The sequence below is a fragment of the Mandrillus leucophaeus genome, unplaced genomic scaffold, assembly GCF_000951045.1.
Source record: "Mandrillus leucophaeus isolate KB7577 unplaced genomic scaffold, Mleu.le_1.0 Scaffold216, whole genome shotgun sequence".
Classification (NCBI taxonomy): domain Eukaryota; kingdom Metazoa; phylum Chordata; class Mammalia; order Primates; family Cercopithecidae; genus Mandrillus; species Mandrillus leucophaeus.
The window spans coordinates 3,694,796-3,715,713 of record NW_012102210.1 but is presented as its reverse complement, the minus strand read 5'-3'; the positions used below and the strand labels follow the sequence as shown (position 1 = coordinate 3,715,713).

Genomic DNA, 20,918 nt, shown 5'->3' with positions numbered 1-20,918 from the left:
AATTGGACAGGGGAAGCACAAGTCCACACCCACAGGGACAGCCAGGCAGTGACACAAGGCCGTCACGCGGTTGACCCAGGATAGTACGATCAGATTAGTTGGCCAGTGAGTGAGATTGGAAGGCTAATTAAGTGAGGAGAGATGGGAGGGACTGGAACACTCAGGGAGCTCTTCCCAGATAGGGCAGAACTGGCTGGCAGCTCTTCAGAACCCTTGGAGATGGTCTGCAGGAATAAACACCTCCTCCAACCAAAGGCATCCCTGGATAGCTCTCTCAGTTGCAGCTGTCAGGAGAGGAATAACGCCACCATCAGACCACCTTCATGTCAAAACCCCTACTTGATTTACCTATTCATATATATGTTTTATATATCCAAATATATATTTAAACTTTTTGTTATGAAAAATTTCAAACACAAAAAGTAGAGAATGGTTCCCATCACCCAGCTTCATCAAAGATTCATATTTATCTATATCCACCACTTTTTTTGTTTGCTTTTAGGGATTTTTTGTTGTTGTTTGCTTTTGCTGGGGTATTTTAAAGGCAATCCCAAATGTTGTAAACATTTCAGTACTCATCTTTATGAATTAGACTTCATTGTAAACACAACAGTGCCGTTATATCTCCTAATAAAATTGAGAAAAATTCCTTATTATAATTGGTTATCTAGTCTAGATTCAATTTCTCTTACTGTCTCAAAAATATCTTATTTCTGTTGGTTTATACAACTTAGAATCAAAACAAGGTCTACACGTTGATTTTGGTGGTTTTATCTCCTGTCTTGTTAGGATCACAGCCATCAGACTCCAGAGATGCCAAAGGAAGAGTCCTGCCTAAAAACCTTTTGGCAACAGTACTTTATTTATTTATTTATTTATTTTTCAATTTTTGAGACAGAGTCTCACTCTGTCACCCGCGCTGGAGTGCAGTGGCACAATCTCAGCTCACTGCAACCTCCGCCTCCTGGGTTCAAGCAATTTTCCTGCCTCAGCCTCCCAAGTAGCTGGAATTACAGGTGCCCGCCACCACACCCAACTAATTTTTGCATTTTTAGTAGAGATAGGGTCTCACCATGTTGCCAGGCTGGTCTCAAACTCCTGGTTTCAGGTGATCCACCCGCCTCAGCCTCCCAAAGTGCTGGGATTACAGGCGTGAACCACTGCTCCTGGCCGGCAGCAGTACTTTATACTAGAGTCAAGAGCACCCACCCAGCATCTCCATCTCTGGCTCCCACAGCCTAATCTTAAGTGAACTGTCAGGGACTGTGTGCGATGCCCAAGGGGAGAGAAATGCCACTGTCATCATCAGGAGGTTTGGGGCTACAGGTAACAGAAACCCACTCAGGCTAACTCATACAAATGGAGGGAGCATCACTGGGACACTGGGGTGACTTCATAGTCTCCTGGGGCATGATCTCTGAAGGGCTGGGCCTGGGAAGCTGGCCTGTCCTCTTTCTCTCTGCTTCTGGTCTCTGCTTCTCTCAGGGCATCTCCTTTACTCTTTTGCAACCAGCTTCTTCTGCTTGTCCCTGCCTCTGGCCAATCCTCAGCTTCCATGTTCACATCCACCCTACTCAAGGGACCATCCCACAGCAATTCCACATTCTTCATGGAGAATCTGATCCTTCCAACTTTGGTTGCCCTATCACTGGGACCCAGATCAGAGGTATGAGGAGGTATGGGAGGCCTTGCTATATCCTAGAGAGCACATCCCCATTGAAGACAGGCAGAGCAGACACCCCAAATATGTCTTTCATACATCTGTAGTAATGAAGATATGCACTTAATTTAAGCAATCCTTTGGCCACAGTTCTGCCTCTAATACCAACCAGAACTTCAGAATTCTTCAAGTTGCCTATGAGAGTATAGGTGGTGCGATTTTACAAACTCATCCTCCTCTTGAAGGAGAGCGAGACCACACCCTATCTCTGTCCATGGAGATCCACGGATGTCACTGCAGCACTACATCAATCCCTAGAGCAGTGGAAAGGTGGAAGCTCTAACCTCTGAGTCTAGGAGAACTTTGGAGAGGTTGTTTTATCCATACCTCTCTTTTTTCATTCTAAAAATAGTTGAGGGGATGTTGTGTTAGGTCCTGTGGGAGAATTACAATGAATAAAATATGAATCTATTCTTAAAGTGCCTATGATCTAGTACAGGTATCAGCAAACATGTTCTGTTAATGGCTAGACAGAAAATATTTTCAGCTTTTGTGCACAAATGATCTCTTCTCGCACCCTTTTATTTCCTCTCCTCTCCCCCCTCCTCTTCTTCGCTTTTTCTCTCCTTCTCTTCTCCTTTCTCTCCTCTGCCTCCTCTTTCTCCTTCTTTACAGTGCTTTAAATATATAAAAACCATGCGTAGCTAGCTGGCCACACAAAAACAGGCTACTTGGAGTGGGGTGCTTGGAGCCCATGAGGCATGATATTTCAACCCCAATCTGGTATAAAGCAGGCATGTGCTCATACACACAGATAACTAAAACTCAGGGTGGTATGTGCAAAGTGGTGAGAACAGGCTCTATAATCTAAAGACATGCCTCCAAATCCTGTCTCTTATAAGCTGCATGACCTTGGGCAGGCTCCTCATCCTCTAAGGGTCTCAGTCTCCTCACCTGTACAATGAATAGTCACAGACCTACCTCATGAGATAGATTTAAGGATTAAATGAGATAATACATGTTAAGTGCTTAGCATAGTGCCTGGCACGTAGAAAGTGCTCAGTAAGCTTTAGCTGTTGTCGTGATTAGGAAGTGTTATTTGATAAATGATAAAAAGTGTGATGGGAGTCAGAGGAACGAGAGGTCTCCTCAACCTGGGCCCTTGGGAAGGCATTGTTATGGGAGAAGTGGCGTTTGAACTTGGCCTAGAATAGCAGGGGTGGAAGAGGCAGTGAAGAGAGGTACCAGCAGACTCTGAGGGAGGCAGACAACTGGGTAGATGACAGTCCCTTAGGGCAATTACAGGGACTTCCTGGATACACATACAAGTGGTCCTCACACAGCTTTTGCCTCCACAAGCCTCTCCCTGAAGGAGCCTGTTCAGAATTTGTCAGTAACTTTGTCTGATGGCATTCACTTAGCTGTGGGCTCCCCTTCAACCCTGAATGAGGACATGGTGTGCAGGAGGATGGACCCTTCACCAAATGCATGAGCTTGGGAGCAGAGGCCACCCCCATTTCATTCACCACAGCTCCCTGGAATGCCACACCTCTGCCCCATCACCACCAGCTGTGCCACTGCAGTTCATCACTGTCTGGGAAGGAGTGGTTCTCCTGTAATGCCCAAACTGCACCACATCACCAAAGGCCCTCAGCAGAGGTTCCTAGGCCACCAAAAGGAAAGACTTTCATTCAGAGGGAATCAGTCAGCCATGGGAGGAAGTGGGGTTCATTCCAGAACAATCCAAGACAGAAGGCCCTATCTATCTGATCCCAGTTCCAGACATATCTCATGTGTAGAGATGAAAGATCATCCTGAGTCTATTAAACACTGGACTCACTTAACTAATGATTAACTCATTCTGATTTTATATTCAGCAACTTTTTGGTGATAATTTGGCTTACCCTGTATATCTGCCCATAAGAGAATGCAAAGGCTAGAGGATGAGCATAACAAACCCCTGTAATGATTGTAAATCTCACTGTAAATTAACTAAATTGGCCTTCAGGTTTATGCATCAGCCTTCGTGATCTTAGTTAGCATTAGACAGTGTTACAGGACTTAGTCATCTTTGGGACACTAAAAATATCCAATTTCTGAGCCTGGACTGGGGCGGGTGCCCCAAGAGGCCTGTGAGGCCTTTCTGGTGCTCATTAGCCCCTTCTGGTACCTTCTGAACTTCTCCATATGTGTGCTGACCCTTGACCCATGCCTGCCCACTCAGTCTTTTATACTTTATAATCTTTCAAATTTACTGCCAAGTTTGGTTTATTAACATATACATGGTATGTGAAGTCATAATCAGTTGTAGAAACAACTTGTTATACTATCTCACATACATATTTTCATGCACATGATTTTATGTAGCATGAATTGGCCAAATAAATTGTAAGAATGGGCCAGAATTTGCTTCGGTGTTCCTCCTGTGTTTTTGAGATGGAGTCTTGCTCTGTCGCCCAGGCTAGAGTGCAGTGGTGCCACCTCAGTTCACTGCAACCTCCACCTCCTGGGCTCAAGTGATTCTCCTGCCTCAGCAACCTTGGGCAGGCTCCTCATCCTCTAAGGGTCTCAGTCTCCTCACCTGTACAATGAGAATAGTCACAGACCTACCTCGTGAGATAGATTTAAGGATTAGATGAGATAATACATGTTAAGTGCTTAGCATAGTGCTTGGCTGGGAGTAGCTGGGATTACAGGCATGTGCAACCACGCCCAGCTAATCTTTGTTTTTTTAGTAGAGACAGGATTTTACCATGTTGGCCAGGCTGTTCTCAAAACTCCTGACCTCAAGGGATCTTCCTGCCTCGGCCTCCCAAAGTGCTGGGATTATAGGCGTGAGCCACCAGGCCCGGCCTCAGGTGTTCCCCTTTTGAAAAATCTTCCTTCCACAGATCATTTCTTAGTGCCTCTGTCAAAGACTGAACCAGGGGAGTATCTGATGATTCCTCAGACATCTCTAGGAAAATTCTTAATGGGCTTGTAAGTGAATTAATACTGGTCTTCAGTTTCTGTTGGGAAATTCAGTATCCTGATATGATTCATATGAAGTTAAAAAGCTTTGCTGGATAATGAAGAAAAACTTACATTTCTTACTTTTAAGAAATGAATTTGTTGGAGTCACGAAATGTATTACACACAGGGCTTAGGCAGAAAGCACAAACATGTCTTGATGCTTTGTAACTAATACACAGAAGTCAAGCTTTTGGGTAATTGGGTGGGGTGGGAGAGTTACAGAATAAAGTTGGTGAGGCCACATAGATAGAGTGACCACAGTGTGGATATATAGTTTACAAATTTTAATTGAGTAGACTTCTCGTAAGAAACAAATTCACACCAATATAATTATTAAAACAAATGTTTAGAGGCAGCATAGCCTTAGCATTAAAGGTTACTTGCACTGGGAGATTACATTTTTTAAATTAGAATGTCCTAAGGGGGATTTTGCAAACAAACTAACCAGGACACAATTTAATTATAATGATATTCAAAATAAGTATAGATAGAAGCTTCTCTTCAATCACAATGTTTATGTATATCCTCCAGATTTTAGTCTTATCTAACCACACATAATGGGCAGCCTGTTGTTTTATCATCTCAAGGATCTGTGTCTTCCTTTTAAAAAATATTGATGTCTGATTCTCAGTCCACTGAGGTTGACGTAATTAGTCTGAGATTCAGCCTGGGTTTTAGAATTTGTAAAAAGCTCCCAGGTGATCCTAATGCAGCCATTGAAAACTGCTGATATTTACTCTAGCCCAGCAGGATCAGTGGGAGTTATGAAGTTTCCATCTGAGGAGAGAACTAGAATTCAGGTCTCTTGGTTTTCAACCCTTTCCAGATCCTTCTTGAAGGAGAGCCTCCTCTTCTCCCATCCTGTGATTTGAGCATTGGAAGCCTTGGCTATACCTGGTAGCTAGCCTCATGATGCTTTCTCCTGCTCTTGTTATTAATAGAACAGCAGTGTCCTCTAATCATATCTCTGACCAAGTTACTAGTCACAGAAAAAGCCTCGGTTCTGGCCCTGCTTTGTGTGACAGAGAGCTGCTTTCTGTGACAAGTGACATTTCAAGGTTCCTTTTAGCTCCATTGCAGTCAGGAGGGGGCACCTGGTGCCCACCCCGGCATGCAGAGTTGGGAGTCTACACCCAGGCTTGGGCAAAATCCCTAAAAGTTAAAGCTTTGCTGGATAATGAAGGAGAATGTGGAGATTTTTTTTCCACTTGACCTGCTTCCGCAACTCTAATTCCCCACTTTTTGAAACCAGCCATGGTATAAAGTTCACTTTGCAATGAGTTGTTTGGGATTACACATGAACCTTATTATCCGTCTTCCACAAGTTTTTAAACTTAGCTTTGACCAGAGGCTTTTTACAGAGGCCATTCCTTTATTCATTCTGGAGAATGTTTAAGGATTTTATTATGGAAAATTCAAATTTATACAAAAGTAGTATATAGCAGAATGAACCCCCACCTGCCCATCACCTAGCTTCAACAGTGAACAGCTAACTCACAGCAAATCTTGTTTCTCTGTCCCCAACCTACTACCCCAGACACACACGCTAGATCAGGTTGACACAAATCCCAGACACCACATCATTCCGTCTGTAAATATTTCACTATGTCTCTAAAAGATAAGGGCCTCTTTCTTTCTTTTTAGATACAAATCTTTCTCCGTCGCTTTCCCCGTAAGCTTCATTGCAGTGGTGCAATCACAGTTCACTGCAGCCTCAAACTCCTGTACTTAATCCTCCTACCTCAGCCTCCTGAGTAGCTGGGACTACAGGCATATGCCACACACCTGGCTAATTATTTTATTTTTTGTATAATGGAATCTTGCTTTGTTTCCCAGGCAGGTCTCAAGCAATCCTCCCACCTCAGCCTCCCAAAGTGCTGGGATTACAAGTGTGAGCCACCATGCCCAGCTTCTGAGTATTTTTAAATATACTTAAACAAAATGAGTTTTAAGCTTTTTTTTCCTAGTCATTTCCTCATAGCGAGATCTCACCCACAGTGGTCAGTGAGGTCTTGTTACCCTCAAGCAGGAGGGAGCAAGCATTTAATGCGGTTGATCTGGGCAGGAGACCATAAGGGGACACCAGAAAGGAAGCAATGGCACCTGTCTTCAAAAAGCTTAATGTATATTTGGCATTTGTTATATACCAAAGCAATCATAAAACATGATTGGCTACAATTAATTATTAATTTAGGCACTGAGCCTGAATTAATTCATTAATTATTTTAGGCTCTGAGCCTAAGAAGTTATAAACTTTACCTAGAATAGTCTGGAGCACAGAGTTGCCTGGATCCCATCTGTTTTTATTCTGATGTCAACTGGTCTAGGATATGACTGAGACATGAAGATTTTAAAGGCATCTAGGGTATTCCTATATGCAACCAAGCTTAAGTATCACTGTCCTAGAACAGTGGTTCCTAAAGTGCTTCATGTTGAGAACCATCCTAGGGTGTTATAGGAGAAATAAGCAGAATAACTGGCAGAGGCTTTGTGGAGGAAGGGGCACTCTCGCTGGGCAGTGGAAAACAGAGAGGAAATAGGACATTCTGCATGATCTCAGAGGTGATCTGCAGACCAGCAGCATGACCACATCTGGGAGCTTATTAGAAATGTAGAATCTTTGACCTTATTCCAGACCTGCTGAATGAGGATCTGCATTTTGACAAGATCCCCATGCACATTAGTTTGAGACACATTGGTGTAGTAGAGTATGTACTGTAAATGAACTTCCATTATAAAATCGGAGAAACTAAAGCATGGCATGACCATGCTAGAAAGGAGACCCTTTCAGCTGGTGTTCTTGGAGCCATTCTAAGGGAAAGAGGCCATGTCCTGCTGTATAATGAGAATCAGACCTATGTGAGCTACGTTTGCTGCGTTGGGACCCCATATAAGTTGAACTATCCCCTAAGTCACACCATCCTATGTGCCTACAGAACAGGCGTTCCTGAACCCACAGGGTGCAGTCAAATAACCTGGGAGTTTCCATGGCGGGGTCACCCTCCTGGCGGGGTAACCATCCAGGCATTGGTATTTTTATAAATCTCTCCAAGTTATTCTAATGGACAGCCAAGGTTGAAAACCGCTGCTATGGATCTTTGGTCCTCCATGTTTCCTTTTCCATTCAAGGTGAAAGTGAGCTAAATTTCTAGCTGTAGCCATTGAAAACACAAAATTAAGTTCCAGGTGGAAGGCTTAATGGTGCAACATCTGGATTCCCAAAATAGTTATAGAGGGGACTAGAGAGGTGTCCCTAGTTAAGTGATCTCATATTCTGCAATTTCTTAAATTAAATTTTCTGGATTCTGGTAGCAGAGTCTAATTCTGGCATTGGCTTAAAACTGGAGACAAGTAATTTAGTGTTTCTGCACGCTGTTCTCATATGGGTTACCGCCCTTGTCTGTGTGTGTATGGGGTTAATGTTTGGTGTATGCCTAACACAGTACAAATAGTTGAAGTCTTGAGAGGTGGAGAGGACTGCATGTCTTTGCTATCTGCTATCTGGAGTTAGTAGAGGATGTTTCAAAGAGGGAGCATTGCTCTTATCACTCCTTCAGGTGGAGTTGCATTTGTATGAGCAGAAGACTGAAGAATGGGATGTCAGGGGAGAGAGCTGCCTGAGACTATCTGGCCTAGGATGTTTGTGAGACAGTGAAGAGAGCAACCCACCGAAGTGGCTGTGCACTGGGCCACATTACACCTTTAGGTGGATGGGTAAGGCCATGGAGTAGCAAAAGAGTCTTTGGGAGGAGGGTGACAGTTCAGTTTATCTTTTTTTATCATTTTTGAGCAAAAAAAAAAAAAGGGCAATCTGAATAGGAAGTTGGTCCTCAAGAAGAAAAGTTGAGCATCCTCTCAACTAAAACATTTGGACTGGCTGGGCACGGTGGCTCATACCTGTAATCCCAGCATTTTGAGAGGCTGAGGCGGGTGGATCACCTAAGGTCAGGAATTTGAGACCAGCCTGACCAATGTGGTGAAACCCCGTCTCTACTAAAAAAAAAAAAAAAAAAAATAGCCAGGCCTGGTGGCAGGCGCCTGTAATCCCAGCTGCTCAGAAGGCTGAGACAGGAGAATCACTTGAACCACGGAGGCAGAGGCTGCAGTGAGCCGAGATCGCACCACTGCACTCTAGCCTGGGTGATGAGAGTGAAACTCCGTCTCAACAACAAAAAAAAAATTTGGACTTATCCTTTGGTCTGTTCCTTGTAAACTCTTATGTTAACATACCTTTTAGAAACATCTTACTTTCGATATCACATAGTCTTGGATCTGGCATAATTTAAGTGATATTTCCCAAAGAGATTTCTCCACGAAAGGTCAGCTACAACTTGTCTGCTTGGTCTCTGGCCCCAGCCCCCATGTTTCAGGTCTTCACCTCCCAGTCCTTCTCTAATCAGATCTCCCCATCCTGTGTCCATTTGATTCCCGAGGATCCCACCAGGTGCCTGGTTAACTTGTCTCAAATAAATGTATGGAACAAAGGTGTTCAACATTGATAATGCAAAATATACAGTTACATGAAGAGGAAATCTGATGAAGGAAAAGATGTTCAATCTCACTAGTAATCAGAAGAGTGCAAATGTGAGATAATTTTTCAATTACCAAATGAACAAAGATGAAAAAGAATGAAAATACCGAAGTCTGGGAGACTTCAGGGAAATGTAAGATCTCACTGGTGGCACTGGGCACTGACACAAGCTTTCTGGAAAACAGTTTGGTAATGTTTGTTATAAATGTAAAAATGTGCAGACACAGCAATTCCACTTCTGAGAGTTTATTCTAAAGAAATTATTGAGCAGGGACTAAGGATGTTCTGACCAGCCTTAATTAATAATAAAGAATAATTAGAAATAATCTGAATGTCCACCAGTTGAGAACTGTTCCTATCAATTATGGTACGTTCAGACAGTGGAATACTAGAAACACTTCAGAATGATGTTTTTTTCTCTTTTTTTTTTTTTTTTTTTTTTTTGAGACGGAGTCTTACTCTGTCGCCCAGGCTGGAGTGCACTGGTGTGATCTCGGCTCACTGCAAGCTCCGCCTCCTGGGTTCACGCCATTCTCCTGCCTCAGTCTCCCAAGTAGCTGGGACTACAGGCACCCACCACCATGCCCAGCTAATGTTTTGTATTTTTAGTAGAGACGGGGTTTCACCATGTTAGCCAGGATGGTCTTGATCTCCTGACCTCGTGATCTGCCCTCCTCGGCCTCCCAAAGTGCTGGGATTACAGGCGTGAGCCACCGCACCTGGCCCAGAATGATGTTAATACTAATAGACACGAAAGGATGTCCATTAGATACTATGCCCTTAAGGTCCTTGTGGTGCCATTAATGTAAAGTTAATGCAAACATGGGCATATGTGCACGCATGCACAGGCATATGTGGGTGCATGCACAGGGAGATCTAGAATGGCAGTTACCAAAATATCAACCATCAAGACATCAATATGATGTCTCCTGGTTGGAGAAGCTTTGAATGACTTTGCTTTCTTCTTTTTTTTTATTGTTCCTAAAATTACAAAAGTAATATTCTTTATTTTTAACTTAATAGCTAACATTAACAGAGTATTTTGTGTGCTAGGCACTGCTCTAATTGCTGTACACTATTATTATTACTGAAGAAATCAAAGGTGATGAGAGATTAAGTAACTTACCTGAGATTCTCAGCTAGTAAATGATGGAGCTGGTTTTCAAAACCTGATAGTGTTGCTTCATAGACTGCGCTCTTTTTTTAAAAAAAATGTAGACGGAGTCTCACTCTGTCACCCAGGCTGGAGTGCAGTGGTGCCATCTCGGCTCACTGCAACCTCTGCCTTCCAGGCTCAAGTGATCCTCCTACCTCAGTCTCCCAAGAAGCTGGGACCACAGCTGCGTGCCACCATGCCCAGCTAATTTTTTGTATTTTTTGGTAGAGTCAGGGTTTCACCATGTTGCCCAGGCTGGTCTCAAACTCCTGAGCACAGGCGATCCACCCGCCTGGGCCTCCCAAAGTACTGGAATCACAGTCATGAGCCACCTCACCCAGCCTAACCACTACACTAACTAACCCCAATAGAGTGAAAGTCTTAAATCCCGCCCCAACAACAATCCTACTCCTCTGCTCAAAGTAATCATTGTTAACCATTTGACATGGATCCCTCCAAAACTTTTGCTTTCTCCAGACACATGTGCGTGCACACACAAGTGTGTTTTTCTTTTTTATAAAATGGGATGGGTGTCCGTCCTGTCAGCATGTGAGTTCACCCTCGTATTTTTTATTTATTTCTGGGGGATCCACAGCATGGACATACAGAATTGATGTAATCATGCTTCTACTGAAAACCTGGTGGTTTCCAGTTTTTTGGCCTAACAGATAAGGCTTCATCTAGCGTCCTTGTATACATATTACAGGGTGTGGCAGTGTAATTATATTCCTCTGATCGTTTCCTAGAAATGGAACCGCTGGGTCAAAAGGCATGCACACTGAGTGTTGAAAGAGGCTGCCCACACCAGGAAGGCTGTGTCATTACACCTGCAGCAGATAAGAGGCCACCTCCCTATGTTTTCACTGACATAGGAAGTTGTCAATCTTTTTAACTTTTGCCCATGTAAGAAATGAAGAATGTTATTTCATTTGTAGTAATTTAAAAGTCCGTGATTACTGGTAAAGTTGAGCATCTTTTCATATGTTTATTGGCCATCTTCATTTCTTCTCAGGATTGTTTACTTTCTATTGGATAATTTGAGTTAATTGGTTGTATTATAAATATTAGTCTTTTGGTGCTTTCTTTGTTGCAGATATTTTTCTCAGCACATTTCTTCAAACTTGATTTGTATGTTTTACTATATAGAAGTTTTCATTTATTTTAGTTTTGTGTAATCAAATCTGTCCTTTTTTTTTTTCTTTATGGTTTTATACATATGGTTTTGTTTAGGAAGTCTTTCTCCACAATATTCTCCAAGAATATAAGAATGCTCTCCTATATTCTCTTCTAGTACATTTGCATTTTTGCTTATATATTTATTTTTATGTTTAGACTTTAGTCCATGAAGAATTTAGTATTGTTTTTGGTGAAAAGTAGGGATTTAACTTTCTATTTTTAGGTTGGTTGTCTTTTAAACAACTCCTTCATCAAAACCCAAATTCCGTGACTAGGCGTGGTGGCTCACAACTGTAATTCTAGCACTTTGGGAGGCCAAGGTGGGCCAATCACTTAAGCCCAGGAGTTCAAGACCAGCCTGGGCAACATGATGAAACCCCATCTCTACAAAAAATACAAAAATTAGCCAAGCAAACTGGTGCATGCATGTAGTCCCAGCTACTTGGGAGGCTGAGTTGGGAAGATCACCTGAGCCCAGATGGTCGAGGCTGCAGTGAGCTGAAATCATGCCACTGCACTCCAGCCTGGGTGAGACTCTGTCTAAAACAACAACAACAACAACAACAAACCTGAATTCCCATGGATATACAGATCTGTTTCTGGACTGTTGTGCCATTGATCCCTTGTCTATATCTGGCCTGGAATCACACAGCTTTAATTACTGAAGCTTCTCCACAAGTTTTTATATGTGCTAAGGCATGCCCCATCCCCATTTCTCCTCGTTTTTCAACTTTCCCCAACCATTCTCATATGTTTACTTTTTTTAGAGGAACTTTAGAATTAGATAGTCATGGGCCAAAAGTCCTCCCTTGGGATTTAAGTTGTAATAGATTGGCGCTACCCATGCATTTGTGGTTGACATTTTACAAAGGGGAGCTAGGTGTCTCCAGCCAGGACTCCTTGCTCCCCTGGCTCTGTCTGAGGTCTTTCTACTTGAACACCCAGCCCATGATTCCAAGGCTTCTAGAAAGGACAGATCCCTATACATCCTTGGTTAATTTTCTTTCCTTCCCCGGATGGCATGTGGATTTTTACCTGAACTTTCAGAGACAAAAAGAGTGTAAAGCATGGAAACCTCAGACCTTGCAGGGGAACTCAGGGAGAAATATTTTTCGTCAGGGAACATTTTTCCTGCTCCCAGCAAACCACACTGAACACTCATGTGTGAACAGCCTGAGATAATCAGGTTCCAGTTGAGGCTTTTTAAAAAAACAGCCTTATTGTTCTAGAGTAACTTAAAATTCTCTAATTGTAAGTGTACTGGTAAATGATTTTTAGAAAATGTATGGAATTGTGCAACCATGTCCATAATCCAATTTTAGAACATTTCCATCACTCCCAGAAGATCCCCCATGCCCCTATATAGTTCTCTGGATGCCACTTTCCTTAACATGACAGTATCAGGAGGAGTGGGGGACAAATTAGGGCATTCCCAAGAGATCCTCTGCCTATGAGTCTAGGACCAACACCACAACCACATACATAGCATGACCCCACAGGACACCCATCTCTTGGGGAGACCCAGGTGGGCCTCCTCCTGAGGGCCCTGGCCACACTGAGCCCCATCCTTACCCTTCCAGGTGGATAAAGTTTGAAGAAAAGGTAGAGGAAGGCGGTGAACGCTGGAGCAAGCCCCACGTGTCCACACTGTCCCTGCACAGCCTCTTCGAGCTCCGTACCTGCCTGCAGACGGGGACAGTGCTGCTGGATTTGGACAGCGGCTCCTTACCACAGATCATAGGTGAGGCAGGGGCCACTATGTGCATCTCTCCTGTGGTTTCTGCAAACCAGGCAGCTCCCCTGACCTCATGCCTGCCCTCGAGTCTATGTGACTGGCCCATCTCTGACACCTGATTCTGCAGAGACCAGAATTGCAGACCTCTGTTGCTCCCAGGGCAGGATCATAGTCACTCCAAGTTTCAGTTTCATGTAGACCTCCAGTAGAGACGAAAAGACCATCCTCCAAAATGCCAACCAGAAATGTAGCAAAGGGGAGAGGGCCTCTTGCATAGTCAGAGACACCTGTTTCTTTTCAGGGTAAACTGGGTCATCATTCATCTTTAGGAAATTAGCTGTCATTTAGTGGTGTGTCAAAGGGAGGAGGTGGCTTGCCTTAACACCCCTAAAATTTTCTGTGATTTTTGTTCTAGCACAGTGGATTTTTCCAGAAGTGTTTTGCCCAAAATACTTTTCTAAAAAGAGTTCGTTTTAGGATTAAAACCATTGAACACAGGATTTTTGTGCCTCCTGGGGCAGTTTCGTATGTACTGTTTCTTTCCCTTTTCATAAGAACACTGACAGAAAGAGCAGAGTCACACACACACACACACACACACACACAGACATGCACATGCCCTTGAACAGGAGGAGGCCAAGAGTTGATGATGTGCCCAGTTTTCCACAGCTAGTGGCAAATCTAGGAGTATTTCCACTGACCCCCTGCCACATTTAATCTCACTAATAACAGGTGAAACTGAAGACCCCCATACCCTGGGGCGGTTCTGTCCCACAGGGACGAGGTGTGTATGTTTTCCACGCAGATGATGTCATTGAGAAGCAGATTGAGGATGGTCTCCTGCGACCAGAGCTCCGGGAGAGGGTCAGTTACGTCCTCCTGAGGAGGCACCGTCACCAAACCAAGAAGCCCATCCACCGCTCCTTAGTCGACATTGGGAAGTCAGTCTCCACCACAAGTGAGTCAGGCCTTACGCTGGTAGGCATGGGACATGCAGGGCCAGTATCAGGCCCTGGTACCTGGGTGAGCCCACCTTAGGGGCTGGGAGTTTCTGGAGAAATTCTGGTGTTCTGGGGATCCCTCAGCCTCTGTCTCTGGCAGGCCTGTGGGGACCCCAGCCACACTCGCATGTTGTTCCCACCACCAGAGCAGAACAATTTCTAGGGAGAGAGTTGGTTCTCAGCTAGGGCTGCACATGGCAAATCACTTTGGAGATTGAGACGTGTCCTAATGCCTGGACCCCTGGAGAGTTGGAGTCAGTTGGTCTGGGGTATGGCCTGGAAAAAGAGAGAGAGGTTAGAATGCACCCCAAGAGATTCTCATGTCACACAGCATTGGGAAATGCTGGTAGAGATGGCTTGCTATGGAAAGGACCCAAAAGTTTCACATCAAACCCCCTGGAGAGGTCAAGAGCCTCAGCAGAAAATGGAACACATCAGGGTGGTAGAAGGGGCTGGGCTTATCTCAAGAGTGCCAGGGCTTGTAGATCTGGTGGTTGATGTCACTGTGATTAGCAGGACCTGGGGCCATTCAGAGAGAGTGAATTGTTCCACGCGCACATCTCAAATCTCCAACACTCCACTATCAATATCCGAGCCTAGATGCCCAGAGACACTAGCCCTGCTGAGCCTGTCAGACAAACACAGTAACCACAGCAAAGTTGCTACGTTAAAAACATTGAGGAGCCTCTAAATGAATTACTTAAAAATGGGAAGTGAGCTGGGCACGGTGACCCACAACTGTAATCCCAGCACGTTGAGAGTCCAAGTGGGCGGATTGCTTGAGCTCAGGAGTTTGTGACCGGCCTGAGTGACATGGCATCAACCCCATCTCTACAAGAAATACATAAACCTCATGGTTTAAACCCCATGGCATAAACCCCGCCTTACAAAAAATTAGCCAAGCATGGTGGCACACACCTGTAGTCCCAGCTAATCAGGAGACTGAGGTGGGAGGGTTGCTTGAACCCACGATATGGAGCTTTCAGTGAGCAGAGATTGTGCCATTGCACTGCATCCCGGGCGACAGAGCAAGACCTTGTCTCAAAAAATCCCTCCCAAACAACAGGAAGTGTTTAACATACCATAATAGCAACAGATACATACTCAGCACTTAACTACCTTCTGGGCACTATTCTGAGTGCTCTTCCTGTTTTAACTCACTTCATCCTAACAAAAACGCTGTGGTGTGTAGGTATGGTTCTTGTCTCCATTTTACAGATGAGACGCCTGAGGCACAGAGTTTAAGTAACTTGCCTAAGGTCACAAAGCCAGTAAGTAGACTGCTTGGGATGAACCCAAGCAGTCTACTACATCTTGTGCCCATTTAATGAACTGTGTATCTATCTCACTTTCAACAGTACAAATATTCTGTCTGTAATCTTGTTCTTTTTTTTTTTTTTTGAGACGGAGTCTCACTCTGTTGCCTGGGCTGGAGTGCAATGGCGTGATCTCAGCTCACTGCAAACTCTGCTTCCTGGATTCAAGTGATTCTCCTGCCTCATCCTCCCAAGTAGCTGGGATTACAGGCACCCACTACCATGCCTGGCTATTTTTTGTATTTTAGTAGAGACGGGGTTTCACCATGTTGACCAGGCTAGTCCCAAACTCCCAACTTCAGGTGATCCACCCGCCTCGGCCTCCCAAAGTGCTGGGATTACAGGCGTGAGCCACTGCGCCCAGGCTGTAATCTTGTTCAGACTATTGACTTGCTTAAATTTAAAAAAAAAAAAGAAAAAGAAAAAAAGAATTTCTTCCTAGAAGGGGAAGAGACATGTCTTGCTGCCCAGTTTTATTTATCTAAAGTGAGCTAACCCAAGAGGCTTCACTACACCAGCAAGGCTGTCGAAGCCAAGTCTCTTCTGATTCTCCTCCCAGATCGCAGTCCCGCCCGGAGCCCTGGTGCTGGCCCGAGTCTACACCACTCCACGGAGGACCTGCGGATGCGGCAGAGTGCAAATTACGGACGTCTGTGTGAGTGTGTGCTTCGCCACTCTGTGGCAACTTTATTGAGGCTGTGGCAGCTATGACATGGCCACATTGCCGTAGGTAGGGGAGACAAAGCCCAGGATCTGCCAAGAATTCTCAGGGCATGCATCAGGAGGAGCCTAACTTTCACTCTAAACCCAGGCTACTCTCAGGGCCTCATTTACTACCATAATATTCAAGTCATTCCTCTGAAAAATGAGGCTCTCAGTCACATCCTGGTGTAATCAATACCCACTCCCATGTTCTAGGTGTTTTTATCTTAGTCTATATCTTCATCTTCATCAAACTGACATTAACCCTGTTTTTTGGTGAAAAGCTTTCCTGGAAATGGAATAAAAAACAGGCGAGGTCCTTTCCTTCTGTTCAGTCAGGCAGCATTCCCATCACTGGGTGGCAGTCTCGTGCCACCATGAAAAAGAAATGTGGGCAGAGTCATGGCCCCTTTTTTCTGGGAATGGCTGGTCGGGGGCGGGGTGTGGGTTTGAGGTGAGAGGTGACAGACAGGCTTTTCACGCACCTCACCTCGTCAGGGATACACAGACAGGCAAACTGGGGGAAGAAAGGAGCGAACTTAGAAAATGAAGTGAAAAAGAAAAAGCAGTGTAGGACTATTTTCCTTTAGGTGCTTTTACTAAAATGCCAAGATGTTAACAAGTGCAGCCCAGTGCTGTGCCCCTGTCCAGGCCGAGGAGTGACTTGGGGGCAATGCAGCCCCTGCCCATGGCCTTGGGCACAGCAGGCGTTTGCTGCAGTCTTCTCTCTCTGTCCTGATGACCCAAGTCCACTGAGTCTCCCTGGCCTTGTTATTCCACATAGGGATGCCCAGTGGCAGTGTTCAGTGGGTAGAGAGTGGCTTCGGGAAGACCTTCCACTCAGTTGTCATTGTATATGAGGTCACCTCCCTACCAACACTGCTTGGGGGTGGGAACCACTGGGACAAGAGGCATGAACGGATGATGACAGCTTTGTGTGAACCAGGTCATATTCAAGGTGGGCACCCACCCTGAGGTGGCCCAGCATGCAGAACACAGCGCACAGGGGAAGAATCAGAGAGGAGGAGATGCTGACTGAGTCTTGGAGCATAAATAGATGTTTTCCAGGAGCAAGGAGGGGGAAGAGGGAGCTGTAAACAAAGGAAACAAATAGCAGGTGGGGGGATGGAAGAGAAGGATCTGGAGCTATGAAAGCAAAACATTGGTTCAGTTCACAGGAAGTGTAGGAGTTAAGGGGAAGAGAGGGTCAAATCAAAGAGGGCCTTGTGCACCCAGCAAAAGAACCCGGGTTTTATTCTGAAGATAATGGGAACCCCTGGGAAGCTTGAAGCAGGAGCATGCTGTGATCAGATTTCTGTCTGAGTAGGAATAATCTAGAAGGGGCAACATTGGAAGGCAGAGACTGAGCCTGCATTCTAGAATGGAGAGGAAGGGACAGAGGTAGAATTGAAGGACTGGTGGGAAGTAGGAGGTGATGAAGAGGGAGGGCCCAAGGCTGCTCCTAGATTTCTGTCTGAAGTGCTGGTGGATGGGAGGGAGGGGCATTGAGTGGAATGTGTCCAAGAGGAAAGTGATTTGGAGGGTAAAAGAGTTGCATTTGAGGTGCCAGAGGGGACTGCTCCAAGGAGTCTAGAGCTCAGAAGAGGGATCAGACTAAAGATGCATCCTGGGCGTCCTCAGCCCAAATGGGTGTTGGAAACAACAGGAGTGGGGGCTATTGACCAGTGGAGAGGCTGAGGCACCTGGAAGGGATGAGAGCAAAGACAAGGCCCTGGGAGGCCCAAGCAGGAGAGGATCCTCGGACAGAAATGAGAGGAGGAGAGCAAAGAGGAGCAGCATTCCAGACACCACGAGTGGCACAGTCCGATAGCCAAGACACGATAGGTCTGAGGGTGTCCGCCAGATTGGGCTAGTGGAAGAGGAGAGCTGGCTTTCTCCCTCTTAACAGAGGAAGGAACTACTGGGCAGTTCAAATAATTGACTATCACTGTTCTCATGGGGAGCCCACCTTCCTTCCCTCTGCCAGCCTAAATCCCCAGCCCACGTTTAAAGACTGTCACCGGTCATAGAGGACAGAGGTGAAACTGCTCCCCTCTCCAGCAAATTCCAAGCTAAGTGACACATGGAACCTCATGTAATAATACATCTGTGTCCCTCCTCCTATCCGGACCTGGTCCAGAGCCGCACCCAGAGTAGACAGCCTGGTGACATCCAAGAAGGCGGGGTGGAGGGGTAGAGACTAGAGTGTGGTAGATTGAGGAGGGAGAAGGAAACAATGGAACCTGGAGTCTGACACCTCTTTCAGGAAAGCGGTCATTGAACAGAAGGAAAGTGAGAGGGTCCTAACTTAAAGAGACTCCAAGATTAAGGGGGAGGGATTTGCTTTGTTATGAACATGGGAGAGGTACATGAGTAGAGTCCATAGGAAAGGGTCCTGTGAGAGCCTGGCTTCCCCTGATGGATCTTGTTTTCCTTCTCTCCTAGGTCATGCCCAGAGCAGAAGCATGAATGACATTTCTCTCACCCCAAACACAGACCAGGTAGTAAAACCCCTGCACTTAGCTGCAATGAAGGGCCAGGGCAGGAAGAAGTCTTTGGTTTCAGGAGCAGGGATCCCCTATGGGCAGAATTCCATTCCTACAAAGGAGTGGGAGTTCCAGGAAGGTCCCCAGTGGGGACTCTGGGCTGCCTGGGGGACTCTGCCAAGGCCAGCAGTCAGGGACTAGCAGAGTCCCAGGTGCTGGCTCTGTGTCAGGCCCTGGGGGTGTGGGACAGAAAACATGATCAAATGAGGCACCGGCTGTCCTTGAGCTTAGGATTTGTGGGAGAGAGAAGACCAGCACACATGGCTTCATCTATCCGGTGACCCACAAGCACCTTTAAAGATGGGATAGGGATTGGGGCTGGCAGAGAGACAGAAAAGAATCTCCCTGTGGGGACAGCAGTGGTAGTTAATTAATTAGACTGTCCAATAGTGCATCTTCTTCCTGTGGTCTCCCGTGAGCTGGGCTGAAACCCTCTTGATGAGATCAGAATTCTGCAAACAAATTGCGTCCATTTGAGAATCCTGTGACTGTGCCTCTTGGGGAAGCCCAGAAGAGGCCCCCTTAATTCCAACTCCTGCACACCTCAAGGACAGGAGGTCCCATGGTCCTCTTGTGTATCTTCCCAGGAGTAGGAAGAAAGATGACAAAGGAAACCTGAGACTTGACGAGGAGCCTTCAGGAGCTTGGGTGACCTCCAGGCCTTCCAGCCACCCCTAAGTTTGATGGAAGGCAAAAACAAAATCAGCTCCTCATGTCAGTGTCTGGGCCCAAATAAATTAATAACAACAGTAACAAAATCAATCAATATTTAAGGTCCACACCACATGCACTACACTGTGCTGGGCATTTTCTGTGAATCACAAAGGTACTATTTTCATTCCCATTTTACTCATGAGAAAACACTGTGCCTCACAGCAGTCAAATAACAGACCCAAGTCTATACAGCTGAAAGACAGAACTTTGATTTGACCTGGGTAGTCTAACTCCAGAGCCCTTAATTTGGAAGTAATTGAGGAACTAGTCAGTATTCTGGAACATTATTTGGAGAGGAAAACCACTTTTACTCATGCACACAGACAGCGGAACTGTGATAAGAAAGCATTACCTAGTAAAAGTTTTTATAACCTGTTTTAATGAATATGTGAGTGGTAATAATAACACTAGCTGTCACTTTCACCAGGCAGTGCTTCTTTGATTTAGGGATTGGAACCCATCACCTAGCGCCAGCATCTAGTTCTTGCTGATACCTGATGCTGCTTCTCGGTATTTGCAGCATCAGTGGTCTATGCTAGTGGGTGCTCTTTAGGTGCAAGCCCAGAGGCATTTGCTCTGCAGGCTTTTTCTTCATCACTGGTTTGTGCAAAGCTAAACTCCATGCCTGCCCTCAGCTAGCAGATTCCCAGTGAACAGAGAGTAGATTGAGACAGCATCATTATGCTGCAGTGACTCTGCAGTGCAGAGCCAGACTGGAGTCCCCAAGGGTTCAGGAAGTGGACTCAGCAGGGCCCTGGTTATACAAGCCCACGTCCAGGCTGTGGGCAAGCCAGGGTTGGTTGGAACAGTAGCATGCTCCCATTTCTGGGATGCCACAACCCTGGCCTTCTTACCAAACATGTCACAATGTGTAAGGAAGGACCAAGTCCTTCAATTTCTCTTCTCTCCTGTATTACAGGTGGGTTGGTTGGATGGCCAGGTGTGGTGGTGCACACCTGTAATTCCAGCAGTTTGGGAGGCTGAGGCTGATGGATCACTCGAGGCCAGGAGTTTGAGACCAGCCTGGCCAACATGGAGAAACCCTGTCTCGATGAAAATTACAAAAATTAGCTGGGCGTGGTGGCACATGCCTGTAGTCCCAGCTACTCAGGAGACTGAGGCACGAGAAGTGCTTGAACCCAGGCGGAGGAGGTTGCAGTGAGCCGAGATGGTGCCACTGCACTCCAGCCTGGATGACAGAGTGAGACTCTTGTCTCAAAGCAAAACAAAACAAACAAAACAACAACAAAAACAAGTGGGTTTGTTGGGACACCCTGAAGCATTGCTGTTTTCGAAGCCTCATTCTGCAGGGTGCTTCTGCCCAGCCTGCATCTCCTCCCCTTCCCTGGACACCCCCGCCCCAACCCCG

The 20,918-nt window shown here is 45.6% G+C and overlaps 1 protein-coding gene across 1 annotated transcript in view; it reads left to right on the top strand.

Annotated features, from left to right (window-relative positions):
- Positions 1-20,918, top strand: part of SLC4A5 (solute carrier family 4 (sodium bicarbonate cotransporter), member 5) — a 118,843-nt gene that overhangs the window by 51,973 nt on the left and 45,952 nt on the right. Inside the window, exons 5-8 of the mRNA XM_011980707.1 lie at positions 13,116-13,276; positions 14,076-14,228; positions 16,147-16,242; positions 18,735-18,790. Of these exons, the coding sequence (XP_011836097.1) occupies positions 13,116-13,276; positions 14,076-14,228; positions 16,147-16,242; positions 18,735-18,790 (466 nt within the window). The remainder of the gene's footprint in view (positions 1-13,115; positions 13,277-14,075; positions 14,229-16,146; positions 16,243-18,734; positions 18,791-20,918) is intronic.